Raw genomic sequence first — 22,793 nt, 5'->3', positions numbered from 1 at the left:
GTTTGTGATACACATGGTGATTATACACCCTGTATACTGTACTGAGCGATGTGTGAGATACACCTTGGGATTATACACCCTATATACTGTACTGTGTGATGTGTGAGATACACCTGGGGATTATACACCCTATATACTGTACTGTGTGATGTGTGTGATACACCTGGTAATTAATTAAACACCCTGTATACTGTACTGTGCAACGTGTGTTATACACCTGGTGATTATACATCCTGTAATCTGTACTGAGCGATGTGTGAGATATACCTGGGGTTTATACACCCTATATACTGTACTGTGTGATGTGTGAGATACACCTGGGGATTATACACCCTATATACTGTACTGAGCGATGTGTGAGATACACCTGGGGATTATACACCCTATATTATTATTATTATTATTATCCTTTATTTATATGGCGCCACAAGGGTTCCGCAGTGCCCAATTACAGAGTACATAAATAATCAAACAGGAAAACAGCAACTTACAGTTGACAGTATAGGACAAGTACAGGGTAAATAAACATAGTTTATCAGCAGATGACACTGGAATAAGTATCAGGTGGCAGAAGACTGCTGGATGTGGTACAGTTGAAGATTGTTAAAGTAAGACAAAGGATAAGCACATGAGGGAAGAGGGCCCTGCTCGTGAGAGCTTACAATCTAAAGGGGAGGGGTAGACAGACATGGGTGACACAGATGGGGTACATAGAGAACGTGGAACAGAGGGTTAGGATGAGATTTGGCTGGGTTTGGTGAAGAAGTGGACCCCCAGAAGGCACAAGTCAATACTTAACATTGCAACATTTTACTGGGCTATGCAGGAGAAAATTAAAAATAGGGGGGGAAAAAAGGATCAATAACTTCTACCGCTTTCAAAAAGATCAATGGAAGCTGAAATAATGGACAACTACTTCATGGAAGCCAGATAGAGTATACCAAACAGTACTTAGCAGAGTTAGGAATGAGTGCTTATGAAATACAGTAACATTTTGTCATAATATTTCAGAAACTGCATGGCTGGTCTCTTGCACTCTTTTGCTCTAATACACCACCTGCTTTAGGATTTATATTCAAAAACATTATGTCTCCATAATCCCAAACACATCAGTCTTCTTGGAAAGTGGTTTGTTCCTTTGTAAAGGAAAGAGAACAAATGTTCTCAAACAAAGGTTTCTCAATTTCTTTTTCCTCTGGGAAGGGATTGTGGATTCGCAGGAATATCTGAGCATTTCTGTAATATGAAAGCAGCGACTTTCTACAAATGTTTACATTAGATTACGTTTGGCAAAAAAAAAAAAAGAAGTACAGAATCCCATTTAGGATGTCTTCACCAAATTGTAGACATAAATATGGAAATCGTCATCAAACTTAATGAAGTACACAGATGGTTTAGCTTCAACTTGATGAATAACCATGCCAGTCCTTTTTGAGCCATCTTCTTTGGCATATTCCACTTGCTTGCCCACCAGGCTGTCCACAACCTCCCCTGGTTCTCTTTCAGCTGGAGGGGAATCATTTGAGTCTGGCATGATCCAAAGATCTCCTTCTTTATAGTCATCTAAAAGTTGATACATATATAAGACTGGGTCCTTTTCATAGGTTATATAATAATAAAACCATGTGTTCATAATAGGTGCTCATGCTAATACCATCCCTCGCTACTCATCCTTGGAACCATCCTCTGTTTCAAACATATGCTCCACTGCTTTACCAATCATTGTGTCAGCCAAATGGGCATCGCTGATTCGGGATGAGGCAATTCTGTCTGGTAGAACTTCAAGAGCAAACACCCTTTCATCCTTGTGAAGCTCAAGTCCATAGACACAATCAAATCCATCATACTTTATGAGATAGAGGGAGGGATTCACTGATACTTGATCCAGAACTGTTCCTTTCCACTGGGTTATTGGCCCACTGCCCTCTTTCCACCCATGCTGTATTCTACAGCCTACAATATTTCGCCTTGGCTGGGAAATTGGTTTACTTGGTTCCATATTGTTTCGATGTTTCTTATGAGATGTTCTTTTCTTCATCATATTTGCAGAAACACCTGCATGTGCTGCATCAGCTCTTGATCGCTGAGCGGCCGCCTTTCCAAATGGAGTCTTCATTCATCTGTGTATTAAAGGGCAGCAGGGCTGCCGAACTAGGGTGAAAAGTGTAGTCACTCCAAGTTTGTTGTAGTCCTTCCAGTCTACATGAAAAAGAACCCCTTCCTTTCCACCTTTCAGAAAAACTCCGACCCTCAATTGCTCTGATCAGAAGTCACTTATCTGGGGCAGATAGGATGTGTTTCCCTCCACTCCCCCTGCAGGTGATGGCTGCGGCACAGTGCTTCCCTGCGGCCAGTTGCCCCAATCCTCCTCCTCCCTCTTTTTTCAGACTCCGTCACCACCACTGTGCGCTGCTATGGAAGAGCAGCTCCCACCTCACTCCCCCTGAACTTCCAAGCCCTCCGCTCAGACACTCCAGCACTCGTTCCCTTTCCTTACCCCCTCCCTCTCCACACACTGCCAGATTTGGAGCTGGCTGCTACTATACGGCCGCCTGTCACTCTGCTGCCTAGACCAGGACTCGCCTTCCTGCCAAATACTGATCCCTCCAGAGCTGCATACTGTATACTGTACTGTGCGATGTGTGTTATACACCTGGTGATTATACATCTTGTAATCTGTACTGAGTGATGTGTGAGATACACCTGGTAATATCTGTGCTCAGTGTGCTGCATTGTGGGGACCACCAGTATATCATTATAGTAGTACAGTACAGTAGGCCATTGCTGTATCTTGCAGCTCTGTGTCACTGCAAGTATCCATTCCATATCTGTGCTGCATTGTTGTGAGCAGTATATAGTAGGACAGTGCAGCATTTTGGTAACCAGCAGTATACATATAGTACAGTACAGTAGGCCATTGCTGTATCTTGCAGCTCTGTGTCACTTCTAGTATCCTGATCAGTGCTTAATATCTGTGCTCAGTGTCAGTGCTGCATTGTGGTGACCAGTATACTACAGTTCAATAGTCCAGTGCTGTTCTCGCTGCTCAGTGTCAGTTCTCCGTAGTATCATCAGTGATCAGTATAATCAGTTCTCAGTATAATCAGTGCGCTGTTAGACATGTGCCCGTTTTCCGCCATTAGTGCAGTGGGATTTAGACAATTGATGAAGTTATTGTGTCGCCGGTACAAAATCCCATCTAGATTCCACTTCACTAGGCAGGCGATAGCTAGATTTTACCAAATAATATCAGTGATTTATAATTATTAATTATAGTGATCTTGCCAAATAATTCCAATGATTTTGTCATTTTCTTCCAGTGATTTGGACCAATAATACCATTAATTAGAACGAATAATTCCAGTGATTTTGTCATTTTCTTCCAGTGAATTGGACCAATAATACCATTGATTAGAACGAATAATTCCAGTGATTTTGTCATTTTCTTCCAGTGATTTGGACCAATAATACCATTGATTAGAACGAATAATTCCTGTGATATTGAGGTGTTTGTGTCACTTAGCTTAGCCGTCCAGCGACCACAGTGCACCTCTTTTTCTCTTTTCTTTGCATCATGTGCTGTTTGGGGCCAATTTTTTTAAGTGCCATCCTGTCTGACACTGCAGTGCCACTCCTAGATGGGCCAGGTGTTTGTGCCGCCCTCTTGGGTCGCTTAGCTTAGTCATCCAGCGACCTCGGTGCAAATTTTAGGACTAAAAATAGTATTGTGAGGTGTTCAGAATTGGAAATGAGTGGAAATTGTGGTTATTGAGGTTAATAATACTATAGGATCAAAATTACCCCCAAATTCTATGATTTAAGCTGTTTTTGAGGGGTTTTTGAAAAAAAACACCTGAATCCAAAACACACCGGAATCCGACAAAAAAATTTCAGGGAGGTTTTGCCAAAATGCGTCCGAATCCAAAACACGGCCGCGGAACCGAATCCAAAACCAAAACACAAAACCCGAAAAATTTCCGGTGCACATCTCTAGTAACAGTTAAGTACCTTTTCATGCTCTAGTTTTTCTTTCAATTCACTGATTTCAAATAGAAGGGATGATTTCTCGTTTATCAGCTGCTCTCTTTCTATTTCCAAATCCTGCAGACACATTTGTCTATTATTAATTTATTATTTACAAAAATGTCACACTAAACAATAAATGTTTGCGACATACTATGCACTGAGCATAGGGGGTAATTCTGAGTTGATCGCAGCAGGAATTTTGATAGCAATTGGGCAAAAACCATGTGCACTGCAGGGGAGGCAGATATAACATGTGCAGAGAGAGTTAGATTTGGGTGTGGTGAGTTCAATCTGCAATATAAATTGCAGTGTAAAAATAAAGCAGCCAGTATTTATTATATCTGCCTCCCCTGCAGTGCACATGGTTTTGCCCAACTGCTCAAAAATTTCCTGCTGCGATCAACTTGGAATTACCCCCATAGAGCTTACAAAATGTGATAAAATTGCATTTGTGTGCTTCATGTATTTCTGACTGTACACAAAGGGGGTAATTCCAAATTATTCGCAGCAGGAAAGTTTTTAGCAGTTGGGCAAAACCATGTGCACTGCAGGGGAGGCAGATATAACATGTGCAGAGAGAGTTAGATTTGGGTGGGGTGTGTTCAATCTGCAATCTAATTTGCAGTGTAAAAATAAACAGCCAGTATTTACCCTGCACAGAAACAAAATAACCCACTCAAATCTAACTCTCTCTGCAAATGTTATATCTGCCTCCCCTGCAGTGCACATGGTTTTGCCCAATTGCTAACAAACTTGCTGCTGCGATCAACTCAGAATTACCCCCAAAATGTAATAAAGGGAAACATACTATACTACATCATCACCTTGATTCTGTCTTGAAATTGTGCAGTTTTTTTCTCCATAATGTCATGATAGACTTCTAATCTGGTCTTCAGAATGTTCATCTTAGCACGGTAATGGTTTCTAAGGATAAGAATCACATTTTCCTAGGACAAAATAATGAAATCAATGTTTAGTTTTAAGCAGAAAAGGTATTAACTTATCAAGCAGTACTGTTTTTTTTTAATGGGGGGGGGGGGGGTGCAGCAGGGACATAAATACAAGAGACAATGGAAGGCAGGCGCCTCCAGTAGCCAGCCATTAGGGGCACACTGAACTCCTCCACTGCACCAGCTTCTGATTTTTGTTCCCCACAGCAGGAACAAGCAAGGAGCCCAGGGGGAGGTGGGCATGTGCCATGGTCCTCCCTCTCCCTGTCACTACTGCTATGGTGGTGACAGTGAATGCGGATGGTGAATGTGACTTGCAGGAGGCAGGGTCCCACCCACAGCAGCCAGCACCTATGAGGAGAGACATCCTCTTGAGTGCACACTCCCCCCACTCTAACGTCCCATCCTCCATGCAGTTGTACATGGGGCAAAGGCAGCGGCACAGAAGGATCATGTCACTCTCATTGTATGACTCAGATTGGGACCATCTAACAAGCCTAGGCACGGGTAATTAGTACCACCCCATGGGGTATTGGTGGTGAATGCAAGCGTGCGGGGGAAGGTGCGCACTGCAGGGCCGTGATCCTGGTAGCATCTCAGAGGACATTTTGTTGCTATGTTAGCAAACTGTCATGACCTAGGGCCAGGTGATGATACCATGCAGACATCGGCCAACAAGAGACCGCCACCCCTAGACAAGTGTAGCATACCTCCTCATGGGACTAATTCTGATTGATATGCTCCAGAGACAGCTTCAGCGTCTTTTGTCATATTTGCATCCGTGGCTTTTCGCTAGTATCAGCCCTTCCCTTCGTGTGCAAGTGTGCATCTCTATGTGTAAGGACTGGGACACCCGCTTTTGATGCTGAAATCTTGCCAGGTGCACATTTAGATGTAACCATCTGTTGCACCATTGACATTTCCACCAGCCACATGCTATGAACCAGAGCCGGCCATAGGCATAGGCAAACTAGGCAATTGCCTAGGGCATTTAATATGCCTAGGGGCATCAGCAGCTTCTGCTTATTAAAATGATATGCGGTATGCCTATATTCTGTGTGTAGCATTTCATATGCAGATACAGCCACCGTCTCACACAGTATATAGGCATGCCACATATCATTTTAATCAGCAGAAGCTGCTTGTGCCCCTAGCCACATAGCAATGCAAATAATTTTCATTAAACGTTAGCATTGAGGCAAGATTTAGGAGGACACATCTGTATCCAAGCAGAGGCAGAGGTCACAGTGTTAGTGTGCATGTCAGTGGGTTGGTTGTGCAGTAGTGTTTGGAGTATGTGTAAGAAGCATTATGTGTGTCATGTAAAAATGCATTAATAATGTGCAACATATGTGTAAGGGGCACTGTGTGTGTCATTATGTGTATAGGGGCACTAATAATGTGCAGCAAATGTGTAGGGGGCACTATATGTGTCATTATGTGTATAAGGGTATTAATAATGTGTGGCATATGTGTAAGGGACATTATGTGTAAAAGGGCATTAATAAAGGTCATAATATGTAAGGCGCATTATGTTTATAAGGACATTAATAAGGTGTCTCATATGTGTAAGTGGCATTACTGTGTGGAATGTGTATAAATGCATTACTAATGTGTGGCATTATGTGTATAAGATGCTCTACTATGTGGCGTTGCGTATAGAAAGGGCACTACTGTGTCGTCTAATGTGAATAAAGAGCAATAGGGTGTGGTGTAATGTGAATAAGCAGCAATTCAGTGTGATATAATGTGAATAAGAGGCTCTACTGTGAGGAGTAACATTTTATAAAGTAAAGTGATACTACTGTGGGATGTAATATGAATTATGGACAATATCACATGATCAAATGTGAATAAAGTTGCAGTACTGTGTGGCATAATTGGAATTGGGGTTACTATTGTGTGGACATGCCCCTTGCCAGCAAAAACACACCCCTTTTTGGGCTCTGCGCCAAATGTGCGAACTGTTCCTATTTAAAATATAGGGGTACAAACACCAAAATAAGGACTGCTACGGGTGAGGGGTGATGGTGCTGGGAAAGAGGTGCAAGGTCAGAGGCGGAACCAGCGGTGGTGCTAGGGGGCACCAGCCAAAATCTTGCCTAGGGCATCATATTGGTTAGGGCCGGCTCTGCTATGGACAGTTTAGCGGCCCATCTGCAAAGCTCCCATATCATGCCCATAAGATGGTGCATCTCCAATGTCTGAATAGTCTCCTCGCAATCATAGCCCAGAAACACCCAATACATTTCACACTCGTGCGTCTGAACTGCAACTCTGCCTTTCTGCATACACATAGTGCATGCTCCACACAAGTTTTTAGGAATTGTCGTGCATGCAACATAATCGCATGACTCCATAAATATAAGCATTGTGTGCGAATCAGAACCAGGCCCTCTATCCCATAACACACTAATCTGCAATGCTCTCGTGAGGTGGGACACAGTGTTCTATGCAAGTTTGAGGTCAAGGGTTTATGTAGAATGTAAGGGCCTGATTCAGACCTGATCGCTGCTGTGCATTTTCACACAGCGGGCGATCAGGTAATAACTGCACATGGATATGCACCGTGTCGGCAAACTACAGGCATCGCCAGTCATCGACAATTTTAATTGCACAGCCATTTGCATGCTGATTGACAGGAAGAGGCCGTTTGTGGGTGGTAACTGACCGTTTTCTGGGAGTGTCAGGGAATACACAGGCGTACTATGTTACTATGTTACAAGCGTTTTCAGGGAGGGTGTGTGACGTCAGCTCCAGCCCCGATCAGCTCGTTCTGATCGCACTATAGGAGTAAGTCCTGGGCTGCGCAGAGACTGCACATAAAGGGCAAATCATTCACTGTTGAGTGAGCTGCAAACAGATTTGCAGCTGTCCGATGACTGGGTATTTTTTTAGCAGCTCGGCGTACATATGCGATCGCACACTTGCATGGCGAGTATACACTCCCCTTGGGCGGTGACTATCTGATCGCAGGACTACATTTTTAGCAGCCTAGCGATCAGATCTGAATCACACCCTAAGTTTACACCAACATTTTGTGATATCATACAAATATCTGAGAGCAACTGCAGATATATTTAAGGAAATGAGGATTGATTAATATGAGTTTGTATGTATTGTGGGATATATATATTTGATATATTATTTGAATGAAATAATGCAATCTAAAGGGGTAATTCAAATCTGATTGCAGCAGCAAATTTGTTAGGTAATGGGCAGAACAATGGGGGTGATTCCGACTTGATCATAGCTGTGCTAAGTTTAGCATAGCTACAATCAGAAACACAGACATGCGGGGGCGACACCCAGCACAGGGCTAGTCTGCCCCGCATGTCAGTCCCTGCCCCGTCGCTGAAGTACAAAAGCATCGCACAGCGGCGATGCTTTTGTACTTCAGGAGTAGCTCCCGGCCAGCGTAGCTTTTGCATGCTGGCCGGAAGCTACTTGTCACTGTGCCGGGTCGTAGCGGCTGCGTGTGACGTCACGCAGCCACTGCGGCCCGCTCCCCGCATGGTCCGGCCACGCCTGCGTTGGACGAACCGCGCCCAAAAAACGTCGGCCAAACGTCGCCATGCTGCCCCCTCCCGCCCAGGGACCACCTCTGCCTGTCAATCAGGCAGAGGCGATCGCTAGGCAACGACAGCCATCGGCAGTTCTGACCTGATCGCTGCACTGCAAAGAACTACAGCGAGCATTCAGGTCAGAATGACCCCCATGTGCAGTGCAGGGGAGGAAGATATAACATGTGCAGAGAGAGTTAGATTTGGGTGGGTTATATTTTTCTGTGCAGGGTAAATACTGGCTGCTTTATTTTTATGCTGCAATATAGATTTCAGGTTGAACACACCACACCCAAATCTAACTCTCTCTGCACATGTTGTATCTGCCTCCCCTGCAGTGCACATGGGGGGTAATTCCAAGTTGATCGCAGCAGGAAATTTTTTAGCAGTTGGGCAAAACCATGTGCACTGCAGGGGGGGGGGGGCAGATATAACATGTGCAGAGAGAGTTAGATTTGGGTGGGTTATTTTGTTTTTGTGCAGGGTAAATACTGGCTGCTTTATTTTTACACTGCAATTTAGATTGCAGATGGAACACACCACACCCAAATCTCTCTCTCTCTGCACATGTTATATCTGCCTCCCCTGCAGTGCACATGGGTTTGCCTAACTGCTAAAAAATTTCCTGCTGCGATCAACTTGGAATTACCCCCATGGTTTTGCCCAACTGCTAACAAATTTGCTGCTGCTGCAATCAGATCTGAATTAGGCCCTAAATGGGGACTTAAGACAATGGGGGTCATTCAGACCTGATCGCTTGCTAGCTGTTTTTTGCGGTCCGCGTTCGCATTGTCACCGCATACCAGGAAGTGTATTTTAGCTGGGCAAGTGTGCGATTGCATGTGCATCCGAGCGGTACAAAAAAAAAGTTTGTGCAGTTTCCGAGTTGCCCCGGACTTACTCAGCTGCTGCCATCACTTCAGCCTGTCCGGGTCCGGAATTTTCGTCAGACACCCACCCTGCAAACGCTTGGACACTCCCTGAAAACGGTCAGTTGCCACCCACAAACGCCTTCTTCCTGTCAATCTCCTTGCGATCGGCTGTGCGAATGGATTCTTTGTAAAACCCATCGCACAGCAGCGATCCGCATTGTACTCGTGCGATGCGCCTGTGCATTGCGGTGCATATGCATGCTCAGTTCTGACCTGACCGCAGCGCTGCAAAAAGTGCTAGCGAGCGATCAGGTCTGAATGACCCCCAATGAAAGTCTCCTGGATTAAACAAGGTCTTTACCATGTCTGGAGGTAGAGAGGGCTGGTGACCATTAGGCATGTGCTCATCCAAATGTGGAAGATGCTATATACAACTTTCTCACCTTGCCAGAGAAGTATGATCTCCCACATAAACAAATATTCATGCATTTACAAATTCAAAATGTATAACCTTTATTCCCCCAACTTTTACTCAATCACAGGATTCTTCTAACTAACTGATGTCATTAATAAAAACAGATGTTTATAGAAATAGATTTCTCTATCTAGACCAGTGGTGTAACTCCTGGAGACAGTCAAAGCACTGGCTTCTGGGCTCCAGCTGTCAGGGGGCACATAGGAAGAAAGACAAAGGGGGCTACTGAACTAGGAGAGATCTCTCTCCACTCATTTCATAGTGATTTGCTGCAGTCACTGCTGACTGCTGCCTTTGCTTACAAGCCCACGTTGTAACCCCCTGAGCTGAAGAGTCTTGGAGTGTGTGATAGCAGCAGAGTAGGGCAAATGAAAGTGTGTATATAGGGAGTTACAGCTCTGCTGTTGTGTCTTATATCATGAAAGAAAGGAGAGCAGATTTTGTTTTAAGGAAGTGCATTATTTGTTAAAATAAAACTTTTAAAGCTCTATCTATAATCATTTGCAGCCAATCCCCCAAAATAATGGTATGACTTTATGCCCCTGATCTTAGTCAGTGAGTATGGCTGGGTATGCAACACAGTGACAATGCCGTCACACCGACTGAGCAGCCAATTACAGTAGGTCAGCTATACACAATTACAGGTATCAAACGGCCACTTAATATGTTGGTACAGACATCACATCTGGACGGCCATGTGACTTTTCCCGCCCAGTTATGATGTTAGTGCCGCTGGCCAGTGCAGCAAGTGTATCAGAGTTCAGCAGGTCGCCCATACACACAGCCAGACATGCCAATATTGTATATCTGCAAGATACTGTATATTGGCATTGACTGTGCTGTAAAGCTGATGCTATATGTCTGTGAACAACATTGTTCACAGACATATGAGGTGTACACACCTGCTGATGACCTACAGATATTCTTTCTTAGCTCGAATGAACATTATATCTGTCTAGTATGTACCCAGCATAATGATATACCCAGTCTTACTAAGGGCCTGATTCAGGACGGGTATTGGCTGTTCTACGGAGTTCCCCTCAGCCGCTGCCTGATTGAAATGCAGTGGCGTTGAGGGGGTGGGGAGGGGGTAGAGGGAGGTCTGCATAGAAACAGGGGCGTGATGCCCCCATTTTCTAGGAGGGGAGAGCCAAGGGTCTGTTTGTCACCATGCAGACTAACTAGCCTCGCAGCACCCACTTCCATTGGCCAGCTGCACTAGCTTCTACTTCTACTGAGTCATCTCCCGCATGCCCCTGCTAGAGTTTAGATGGAAATTCAGTGCTGCTTACATGCGGCATTGAACTTCTATCTCTGAATCAGACCTTTACAAGCACTACCATAAATTTTTATATAGGTTTCCTCATACAAAGGCAGTCATATAACTGGCAGGGTTTACCATCAATAACAGCTGTGATATTAAACCCTTAGAAGTACAAAAAAAAAAAATCAAAAGTCTACTAGCATGGTCAGATCACATGCTACTGCGCTGCCTAATTGTGTTGCCCAGTTTTTGATGAGGAGATCCGTTCTGCAGATGTGCATAATATAATAGTTAAATATTTGAAAAAGTTTTTAATCTATATTAAATAATAATTAAAAAACAACAATGTTATAAATGGTTTTGAAGGGGAAAATTGTCAGTCAAGTGGTTAAAGGTAAACGTGCTTATCTACCATGCTCAGTTTCATTTATGTGGCGTTGAAAATGGCCTTGACTCCACTCGCCCACGCCAATTCTAATCAGAAGCACTAGCTGAGAAGTTGGCCAAAGGCAAAGATGGGAAAGGAGGCAGAGGCACAGATGAAAAGGGAGCAGAGGCACAGATGGGGAAGGAGGCAGAGGCACAGAAGGGGAAGGGAGCAGAGGCACAGATGGGGAAGGGAGCAGAGGCACAGATGGGGAAGGGAGCAGAGGCACAGATGGAGAAGGGAGCAGGGGCACAGATGGGGAAGGGAGCAGAGGCACAGATGGGGAAGAAAGCAGAGGCACAGATGAGAATGGAGCAGAGGCACAGATGAGAAGGGAGCAGAGGCACAGATGGGGAAGAAAGCAGAGGCACAGATGAGAAGGGAGCAGAGGCACAGATGAGAAGGGAGCAGAGGCACAGATGGGGAAGGAGGCAGAGGCACAGATGAGAAGGGAGCAGAGGCACAGATGGGGAAGGAGTCAGAGGCACAGATGGGGAAGGGAGCAGAGGCACAGATGGGGAAGGGAGCAGAGGCACAGATGGGGAAGGAGGCAGAGGCACAGATGAGAAGGGAGCAGAGGCACAGATGGGGAAGGAGGCAGAGGCACAGATGGGGAAGGGAGCAGAGGCACAGATGGGGAAAGGGGGCAGAGGCACAGATGGGGAAGGGAGCAGAGGCACAGATGGGGAAGGGAGCAGAGGCACAGATGGAGAAGGGAGCAGGGGCACAGATGGGGAAGGAGGCAGAGGCACAGAAGGGGAAGGGAGCAGAGGCACAGATGGGGAAGGGAGTAAAGGCACAGATGGGGAAGGGGGCAGAGGCACAGATGGGGAAGGGAGCAGAGGCACAGATGGGGAAGGGAGCAGAGGCACAGGTGGAGAAGGGAGCAGGGGCACAGATGGGGAAGGGAGCAGAGGCACAGATGGGGAAGAAGGCAGAGGCACAGATGAGAAGGGAGCAGAGGCACAGATGAGAAGGGAGCAGAGGCACAGATGAGAAGGGAGCATAGGCACAGATGGGGAAGGAGGCAGAGGCACAGATGGGGAAGGGAGCAGAGGCACAGATGGGGAAGGGAGCAGAGGCACAGATTGGGAAGGGGCAGAGGCACAGATGGGGAAGGGAGCAGAGGCACAGATGGGGAAGGGAGCAGAGGCACAGATGGGGAAGGGGGCAGAGGCACAGATGGGAAAGGGAGCAGAGGCGCAGATGAAGAAGGGAGCAGGGGCACAGATGGGGAAGGGATCATGGGCACAGATGGGGAAGGAGGCAGAGGCACAGATGAGAAGGGAGCAGAGGCACAGATGAGAAGGGAGCAGAGGCACAGATGGGGAAGGGATCAGAGGCACAGATGGGGAAGGAGGCAGAGGCACAGATGAGAAGGGAGCAGAGGCACAGATGAGAAGGGAGCAGAGGCACAGATGAGAAGGGAGCAGAGACACAGATGGTGAAAGGAACAGAGACATGCATGTGGAAGGATGCAAAGTCACACATGCGGAAGGGGGCAGAGACACAGCTGGTAAAAGGAATAGATGCACACCTGGGGAGGTGGCATAGACTGGGAGGGGTTAAACAGGACAACAGAAAAGACTACTTGTACAGCGCTTCACCCAAATGTGTGAATGAATATATGAATTAAAACGACAATCTAAATGAACTCCTGAGACACTGCGCTTGCCACAACCACTATGTGAAAATGGATATGAATACTAGACAACAACAAAGGTGGCTGCGCTGTGTGTCGGCAGTAATATAAAAACAGAGAGCACAACGTGTATGAATTTTTAATTTTTTTTATTTAATATCATAAAAGAACAATAGATTAATATAATTGAAAGCACACCTATATCTGTCTCAGGTGATGAACCAAGGTTCAGCCATATAAACAAAAATGGCTATCCGAGATGGTATTTCCTATTCCACAGTGCACAATAGAAATGTAAGAATAAATGAGCGCAGTTCCAAATAATATGCTCTATCATTCACCGGATAGATGATAATGTATATAGTACCTCTCCAGAAAGGTCTGGTGTATATTAGCCGAGCGCAGGGGCGGATTGGGAACAAAAAGCGGCCCTGGAAAAATTTGTACTAGTGGCCCCACATGGCAAGCACCAGAGGTGTAAGGTCTAGCCATGGGCCATGGCAGCAGCACCCTCCCCCCCAAGACTTTCCAGATAGTAGGCATGTCCAGCATTAGGGGGGAAGTTAAAAAGAAATAAAATTAAATATTATGAGCACATTATATGATACACCTTCAGAATTTAGGAAACTATATCATTCTTTAGAAATATATATTTTCTTGCTTATTACACCAACCGTATCCCAATCACTATTCACTCAATCTTATATGTCAGCCAAGCAGGCAGACAGAGCATACACTAGATCATCTGCAATCACAGGCTAAGTGGCAAAGTAATTTTCATATATGCAAATTATTTTGCATCTTATTCATTATGTCTATATAAAGGACCACATGTCCTCAAACAAAACAGGCCCCACGGGTGCGTCGGCCCACCGGGAATCTTCCCTGTACACCCTATGGCCAGTCCGCCTCTGGCCGAGCGTCCCCGGCTAATGAGTCCTGCGTTGCCCACTGTACTGCACAGATGAGAGGAATTGTCGGATACCCGGTGTTGAACACCTGCCGCTGTGAAGGAGTGTATGGCAGTCTCGTGTTTTCGTAGTAGCTGACCGGCAGGAGGTAACAAGCCGCAGCAGTGAGATGAAGAACGGCTGCTTGTGATGGTGAGCCGGTGAGCGCTGATGAGGATACAACGGTGTGGATTGCACAGGAATAGATCACCTGGACCAGGACTCCGCCTTCCGCACACCTGGTCCAGGTGATCTATTCCTGTGCAATCCACACCGTTATATCCTGAGACAGATATAGGTGTGCTTTCAATTCTATTAATCTATTGTTCTTTTATGATATTAAATAAAAAAAAAAAAAAAAATCATACACGTTGTGCTCTTTGTTTTTATATTACTGCTGACACACAGTGCAGCTGTGGGAATGTGTCCTGTTTTACAGGACACATTCCAGCTGCAGCAGCCAGGGAGCCTATGTCCCCTGCGGGACAACGTCGCTGACAGCGCTGGGACAGCTTGTCTGTCCCCAGCGCCTGTCAGTGTGTGGCGGCGGGTGTCCGGTGCAGGGATTACCCTTTTCCCTGCACCGGACCAGAGGCTGCGGGGGCATTTGAATGTTGGCGCCCTCCGGGAGCCAATCGCGGCTCCCGAAGCAGCAGCCAATCGGAGAGGGGCGCGGCGAGCCAATCGGCGCTCGCCGCGTCATAGGCCCCGCCCCCGGCGTCTGCCGTCAGACGCCGGGCGGGAGCCTGAAGAAAAGACCGCGCGCGGGGGCGCGAAGGCAGAAGAGGACGCCGGGCGGGAAGAGCAGAGAGAGGAGGCCGCGCCGAGGAGCGGCGAAGATCCTGGCGGCGCGAGGAAGAAGAGGTCGCGGTGGGAGCTCGGGTGGCCGCGGAAGAGGCCTGAAGACGTCCGGCGGCAGGAAGAAGATGTCCAGCGGCGGCTGTACGCGGCGAGGCGACGGTGGCGCCGCTGGCCAGGACGGGCCAGCGGCCGAAGAGTGAAAAGGAGATCCCTGGATCAGGTGAGGCCTCAGTGAGGCTACCCTCACCCCTTCCCCTTTTCCTCCCTAGACCATCAGGGACGGGCATTAGGCCCGAGGGCACAATTCGGGCACTAGGCCTGGGCGCAGATAGGAGGTTGGGGGTCATCATTGCCTTAGGTGGTTTGGGCATTAGGCCCAAGCTACTAGGAAGCGGCGCAGTAGGCGGGCACCAGGCCCGGGGGCAATTCAGGCAATAGGCCTGTGGGAACATTAGAGGGCATTAGGCCCTAGTGTATTTGGGCAGTAGGTACATATAAGGTGACCCTGGGTACAAGGCCCAGGTCACCCAACGGGCAACAAGTTAGGCGGGCGCTAGGCCCGTGGGTGAAGTCAGGCCTCCGGCCTGTGTGCAGCTAGGGGGCGCTAGGCCCAGTGAATAAGACCCCCGAGGTGAATAAAGGTGGCACTGGGCGCTAGGCCCAGGCCACCCTGAGGTATTTAGGTAGGCAGGCCTGAGGCCCACATAAGGGAAGGTACAGGAGGTGGGTAGGCCGTGCGGCGCCCACCCCCTTTCCAGCGGGAGGGATTTAAAGGGACAGCACCGTGTGATCTTGTATTCCGATATTGTGATGTATGTTGTTACCGTGCAGGGCAAAGTGTAAGTGTTGTTTAAGTTGTGCATAGTTGTGTTGCACCACCCACACGAGCTAGTTTGAGGGCTCTGTTTATGTAGCTAGTGTAGCGGACGCACACTAGGGTAGTTCTTGGCCCTGCATGGCTGTTTCTCTTTGCCTCCTTACAGGGACCTGTAAGTGGAGAAGATCGGAGTGCAAGACTTGTGACGGTGAGTAGCATCCGTGTACGTTTGTCCCTTGTCTGTCCCCGAGCGCCGGAGTCGGGATTGCTCACGGACGTGAGAATCCTTTTCATCACACTACGTGCGAGAGCGCGAGTGTGTGAAATCTGGGTGGCTGAGGCTTTGTGCCTGTGATGACCTTTCACCCAACCGGTGAAGGTCGCGGTCACCCCTGGGGTATCCCCTTTTCCAGTGGAAGAAGGGTTGATACCCCCTTTAAGGTAAATTATTCTCTCCTCAGCTCGGTCGTCGGTCAGCTCCGAGAGGGTATCGCCGTGTCCGGATCCGATTGAAGATTGCCAGGTCCGTTGAAGGTTCCGGTACATGAAGGTGAGAGAGAGCGGCGCATGGTGAGTACCGAATCTACACCTGCACGGCAGCAGGCACCACCACACCACAGCCGCACCTCTTACATTTTGGCGTAGTCGGCAGGATCAAGGATACCGGATCACGGACACGATGTGGAACGCCACCAAGAAGACCTCCCTGCGGACGGCTCCGGAACAGACTCACCCCCGGACGTGTGCGGACCAGAGCGACTGGGTGACGGTGTCTGGGGCAGACCTCCTGAAGATGGTGCAGCGGTCGGTCCAGCGTGAGAAGGAAGAGCGCCGGGAGAGGGGGCGCAAGAAGGCCGCTGTGATGCCCTGTAAGATATGTCGGCAAACAGGGCACTTTGCCGACAAGTGTACTTGGCGAGAAACGTCCCCAAAGAAGGTGGTCCAGGAAGCGGACCGAAGACGTCTGAAGGGCCAAGCGAAGAAGGAGTCCTGGTTTTTGCTCTGCGGAAACTACGGGCATGAGCATAACAGTTGTCCCTGGGACGAAGAGTTGAGCCAAGACGAGGTTGATTCCTGGTGTGAAAGCTGTGGAGATCCCCGACATCGGCTCCTGGAATGTCCAAGGACGGTGTCACGATCCGGGTATCTGGACGCCATTTCTTACCCATCAGATGCCTCCTAAGGCTGGCTCAGCGCTCCAGGACCGGATCCCATCTGTTATCCTAATGTTCACATTCCTGCATCCTCTCCTGTCTCTCTGAGACGCTGTCACAGTAACGCCATATTACATCTGGCATGGCGTCTCCCGCGGCCTCCGCCGCCGTCCCTGAGCTTCTGCATGCAGAGTGTCAGAGTGGCGATTACGTCAGCCGCGGCCTCCGCTGTGTCCGCGTGGTTGGATGTGCACTTGTCAGCCTGGCGTCTCCTGTCTCCAGTGGCCGGCGCCGCCATTACTGTTTTCATTACCACATGGATTACAAACCAAACTTCCCTCCAAGTGTCTGCATGGGCGCAGCCATCTTGGATTCTGTCAGCTGATCATTTCCTCCAATCTGTTGTCAGTATTGTTAATCTGCATAATTGCCTAGCCAATCCCTTCCTTGCTGCAGGTATAAATACACTGTGCCTGAGCAAGGAAGGCGTCAGTGCTTTGGTTGTCAAACCTAGTTCCTATTTGTCTCTCTCCTGTGATTGTCTTCCAGGTTCCAGCTCCTGTCTCAAGACTTCCACCATAGAGACCCGCACCAGCATTCCACCTGCGGTGTAGCCTGACTCTCCAATCCATTGTGGATTCATCTGTTTCCAGCTACAACATTACCTGCTTCCAGCCCAGCTTCCAGCAGAGTACAGCTTCTCTTAAAGGGCCGGTGTCCTTTCTACACTTTACCACTCTCCACCGGTATTATTATTTCTCCGCTCTCAAGTTCTACATTTCATTCATATTGCATCGCTCTCAAGCTTCATTTATTATTTAACTGGTTCCAGCCAGTATCCACTCCGTGCTAACAACAGTCTGGTTCCAGCCAGTATCCACAGCAGCCGTTTTATCTTCAGCAACCCAGCTTTTCCTGGAACACCAGCTGGTACAATCCTGGGTTATCTCCATTGCTACAGTTGGGCCTGGTAAGGACTTTCCATCTAGAAGATTATAAGAACTATCTCACACTACCAGTGCCCTGTGGCTCCTGCCACCCTGTAGTACCCAGGAACTGTGTTTATTCTTTGCTGACTTTTATGTTTTCTTTTACTGCTGCTGTGTTGCGGAGTTGTCATAATAAACATCATTGACTTTTATCCAAGTTGTCGTGGTCACGCCTTCGGGCAGTTATTATTCATGTTACTTACATGTCCAGGGGTCTGATACAACCTCCCAGGTTCCGGTACATCTCAGCCCCTACAACTGAGGCTGCCTCCCGTCAGCTCAGGCCCTCAGTTGTGACAGTAAGCACTGACCTAATGAATCCAGCCGGAGACCAGGATCAAGCGGCCAGGCCGATGCAAGAACTGGCAGCCCGACTAGAACATCAGGAGGCTGCACAGGGCCACATCATCCGCTGTCTCCAGGATTTCTCTACTCGGCTGGATGGGATTCAGACAACTCTCTGTGGATCAGGCGCGTCTGGTGCGTCAACCACAGTGACTCCAGCTATAACCCCACCCACCTTACCCATTTCTGCTCCACGTCTTCATCTTCCAACGCCAGCAAAATTTGACGGATCTCCAAGATTCTGCAGGGGATTTCTCAACCAGTGTGAGATTCAGTTTGAGCTACAATCTGGCAATTTTCCCAGTGACCGTACAAAAATTGCCTACATTATTTCTCTTCTCAGTGGCTCAGCCCTTGATTGGGCATCACCGTTATGGGAGAGGTCCGACACCCTGCTATCTTCCTACACTGCCTTCGTGTCAACATTCAGGCGCATCTTCGACGAGCCAGGCCGGGTAACCTCAGCTTCATCCGAGATTCTCCGTTTACGCCAGGGGTCACGTACTGTAGGACAATATCTGATACAGTTCCAGATCCTGGCATCCGAACTGGCATGGAACGACGAGGCCCTGTATGCTGCATTCTGGCATGGCTTATCTGAGCGTATTAAAGATGAGTTAGCTACCAGAGACTTACCCTCTAAGTTAGATGAGCTAATCTCACTCTGCACGAAAGTTGATTTACGTTTCAGAGAGAGAGCAATTGAGCGTGGAAGATCATCTGCTCCAAAATCTTCTGCTCCTCCTCCTCGCCAACTGTCACCAACTAAAGATGAGCCCATGCAAATTGGCCGTTCCCGTTTAACTCCTGCTGAGCGCCGAAGACGTCTCTCCAAGTCTCTCTGTCTTTATTGTGCAGCTCCGTCTCACACCATTAATGCCTGTCCCAAACGTCCAGGACTCCAGACCCTAGCTCGCCAAGGAGAGGGCCGGCTAGGAGTAATGATCTCCTCTCCATCTCCTCAAGATTGTAATCTCCCAGTCTCGCTTCAAGTTGCTCAACGTTATCGGAACGTCATTGCCCTCCTTGATTCCGGAGCAGCTGGGAACTTTATTACCGAAGCCTATGTTAAACGGTGGTCCCTACCCACCGAGAGACTTCCTGCGTCCATCTCCTTAACTGCCGTGGATGGCAGCAAGATCTTTGAGGCAGTTATTTCTTTAAGGACTCTACCAGTTCGTCTGAGAGTGGGAGTTCTTCATTCCGAACTTATTTCTTTTTTAGTGATTCCAAGAGCCACACATCCTGTGGTCCTGGGCCTTCCATGGCTCCGTCTTCACAATCCTACAATTGATTGGACGACTACGCAAATCCTGGCATGGGGTTCCTCCTGTGCTGAGACATGTTTGTTTAAAGTATTGCCTGTCTGTTCTTCCTCCCCCAGGTCGTCTGATGTTCCACCTCCTCCATATCAAGATTTCACGGATGTGTTCAGTAAAGCTTCTGCTGATATCCTTCCTCCTCATAGAGAATGGGACTGCCCGATTGATCTCGTTCCAGGGAAGGTTCCACCTCGAGGCCGAACTTACCCGTTGTCTCTGCCTGAGACGCATTCTATGGAGGAATACATTAAAGAGAACCTAGCAAAGGGGTTCATTCGACCTTCTTCTTCTCCAGCCGGCGCAGGCTTCTTTTTTGTAAAAAAGAAAGATGGTGGTCTGCGGCCGTGCATCGACTACAGAGGTTTGAACGACATTACCATCAAGAACCGTTATCCTTTACCCCTGATTACTGAGCTCTTTGACAGAGTTAGCGGAGCTACCATCTTTACAAAGCTGGACTTGAGAGGTGCATACAATCTCATCCGGATCCGTGAGGGTGACGAGTGGAAGACCGCCTTTAACACCCGTGACGGACATTATGAGTACCTCGTCATGCCCTTCGGATTGAGCAATGCTCCAGCTGTCTTCCAGCATTTTGTCAATGAGATCTTCAGAGACATTCTATACCGTCATGACGTGGTCTATCTAGACGATATCCTCATTTTTGCCAACGATTTAGAGGAACATCGTTTTTGGGTTAAAGAGGTTCTGTCCCGTCTCCGTGTCAATCATCTCTATGGCAAATTAGAGAAATGCGTCTTTGAAGTCAAGTCCATTCCGTTTCTAGGGTACATTGTGTCCGGTTCCGGACTAGAGATGGATCCTGAGAAACTACAAGCAATCCAAAATTGGCCGGTACCCTTAACCCTCAAAGGGGTCCAGAGGTTCTTAGGGTTCGCCAACTATTACCGAAAGTTTATACGAGACTTTTCCACCATTGTGGCGCCTATTACTGCTTTCACTAAGAAGGGTGCTAACCCGTCCAAGTGGTCTGAAGAAGCCATACAAGCATTTCATCTTTTAAAACAAAGGTTCATCTCTGCGCCTGTTCTGAAACAGCCTGACATCGACTCTCCTTTCATCTTAGAGGTGGATGCCTCCTCCGTTGGAGTAGGAGCGGTGTTATCTCAGAGGGCTAAAGATGGCCATTTACACCCTTGCAGTTTCTTCTCTCGGAAGTTCTCCCCAGCTGAGCGCAACTATGCCATTGGCGACCAGGAGTTGCTAGCCATCAAGCTCGCTCTAGAAGAGTGGAGGTATCTGTTGGAGGGAGCTTCTCATCCAATCACCATACTTACAGACCACAAGAACCGTTTATATCTGAAAGGCGCACAATGTCTCAACCCTCGTCAGGCCAGATGGGCACTTTTCTTTTCCAGGTTCGACTTTAAACTCCACTTCTGTCCGGGCTCTCAGAATCGCAAGGCCGATGCCCTTTCCCGCTCATGGGAGCAAGAAAATGAGTCAGAGTCTTCAGACAAGCATCCTATTATAAATCCGTTGGCATTCTCCACGGTAGGGATGGACTCTACGCCCCCATCAGGGAAAAGTTTTGTGAAACCGATGCTAAGGAAGAAGCTCATGCATTGGGCCCATGCTTCCCGTTTTGCCGGACATACAGGTATCCAAAAAACCCTGGAGTTTATCTCTATTTCCTATTGGTGGCCAACTCTGAAAAAGGACGTCTTGGAGTTTATTGCATCTTGCCCAAAGTGTGCTCAACATAAGGTATCCCGCCAGTCGCCTGCGGGGCAACTGGTTCCACTATCTGTTCCCCGTCGACCTTGGACCCATTTGTCGATGGATTTTATTACAGATTTACCTATGTGCAACAAGTTCAATACCATCTGGGTGGTAGTTGACCGGTTCACCAAGATGGCACACTTCATTCCTCTCACCGGTCTTCCGTCAGCTTCCAAGTTGGCTCAAGTATTCATACAAGAGATTTTCCGACTCCACGGTCTTCCTGAAGAAATTATCTCAGATCGAGGAGTTCAATTCACAGCCAAATTCTGGCGAAGTTTATGTCAAGTCCTCCAAGTCAAGCTAAAGTTTTCCACGGCTTACCATCCTCAGACCAATGGTCAAACCGAGAGGGTGAATCAGGACTTGGAGGCCTTCCTCCGCATCTATGTGTCCTCCTCTCAAGATGACTGGGTTCAATTACTTCCCTGGGCCGAGTTCTGTCATAACAACCAGTATCATTCTTCATCTGCTTCAACACCATTCTTCACTAACTTTGGATTCCACCCTAAAGTCCCTGAGTTCCAACCGCTTCCAGCAACTTCTGTTCCCGCAGTGGATATCACCGTGCATCAGTTTGCCAATATCTGGAAGAGCGTACAATCAGCTCTGCTCAAGGCATCGTTCAGGTACAAGAAGTTTGCGGATAAGAAGCGTCGAGCAGTTCCTGCTCTCAAGGTGGGTGACCGGGTATGGTTATCCACGAAGAATTTGAGGTTAAGAGTTCCCAGTATGAAGTTTGCACCTCGCTATATCGGTCCTTTCAAGATTGAACAAGTCATCAATCCTGTTGCTTACAGACTTCAGTTGCCTCCCTTCTTAAAAATACCCAGGACTTTCCATGTTTCCCTGTTGAAACCGCTGATCTTGAATCGGTTTCATTCCTCACTTCCTCCAACTCCGAAAGTCCAAACTCAACGAGGCGTTGAGTATGAAGTAGCCAAGATCCTGGACTCACGTCACCGTTACGGTCAACTACAATATCTTATTGACTGGAAGGGTTATGGCCCTGAGGAACGTTCATGGACCAATGCTTCTGATGTCCATGCTCCTGCCTTGGTCCGGAGATTCCATTCCAAGTTTCCTCAAAAGCCAAAGAAGTGTCCTGGGGCCACTCCTAAAGGGGGGGGTGCTGTCACGATCCGGGTATCTGGACGCCATTTCTTACCCATCAGATGCCTCCTAAGGCTGGCTCAGCGCTCCAGGACCGGATCCCATCTGTTATCCTAATGTTCACATTCCTGCATCCTCTCCTGTCTCTCTGAGACGCTGTCACAGTAACGCCATATTACATCTGGCATGGCGTCTCCCGCGGCCTCCGCCGCCGTCCCTGAGCTTCTGCATGCAGAGTGTCAGAGTGGCGATTACGTCAGCCGCGGCCTCCGCTGTGTCCGCGTGGTTGGATGTGCACTTGTCAGCCTGGCGTCTCCTGTCTCCAGTGGCCGGCGCCGCC

At 48.0% G+C, this 22,793-nt stretch overlaps 1 protein-coding gene and 1 pseudogene across 2 annotated transcripts in view; both read right to left on the bottom strand.

Annotated features, from left to right (window-relative positions):
- The window catches only part of LOC134910198 (uncharacterized), a 74,962-nt gene that overhangs the window by 29,141 nt on the left and 23,028 nt on the right, over positions 1-22,793 (bottom strand). For both annotated transcript variants that reach the window (XM_063918003.1, XM_063918091.1), the window contains exons 6-7: positions 4,851-4,973; positions 4,009-4,101 (exon numbers count right to left, since the gene is read on the bottom strand). In XM_063918003.1, the coding sequence (XP_063774073.1) occupies positions 4,009-4,101; positions 4,851-4,973 (216 nt within the window). The remainder of the gene's footprint in view (positions 1-4,008; positions 4,102-4,850; positions 4,974-22,793) is intronic.
- On the bottom strand, positions 1,322-2,305 carry LOC134910141 (spindlin-Z-like; annotated as a pseudogene).

Source organism: Pseudophryne corroboree, chromosome 1 (genome assembly GCF_028390025.1).
Source record: "Pseudophryne corroboree isolate aPseCor3 chromosome 1, aPseCor3.hap2, whole genome shotgun sequence".
NCBI lineage: Eukaryota > Metazoa > Chordata > Amphibia > Anura > Myobatrachidae > Pseudophryne > Pseudophryne corroboree.
Note: the sequence above shows the minus strand (reverse complement) of the source record. Positions and strands in the feature narration are given on the sequence as shown.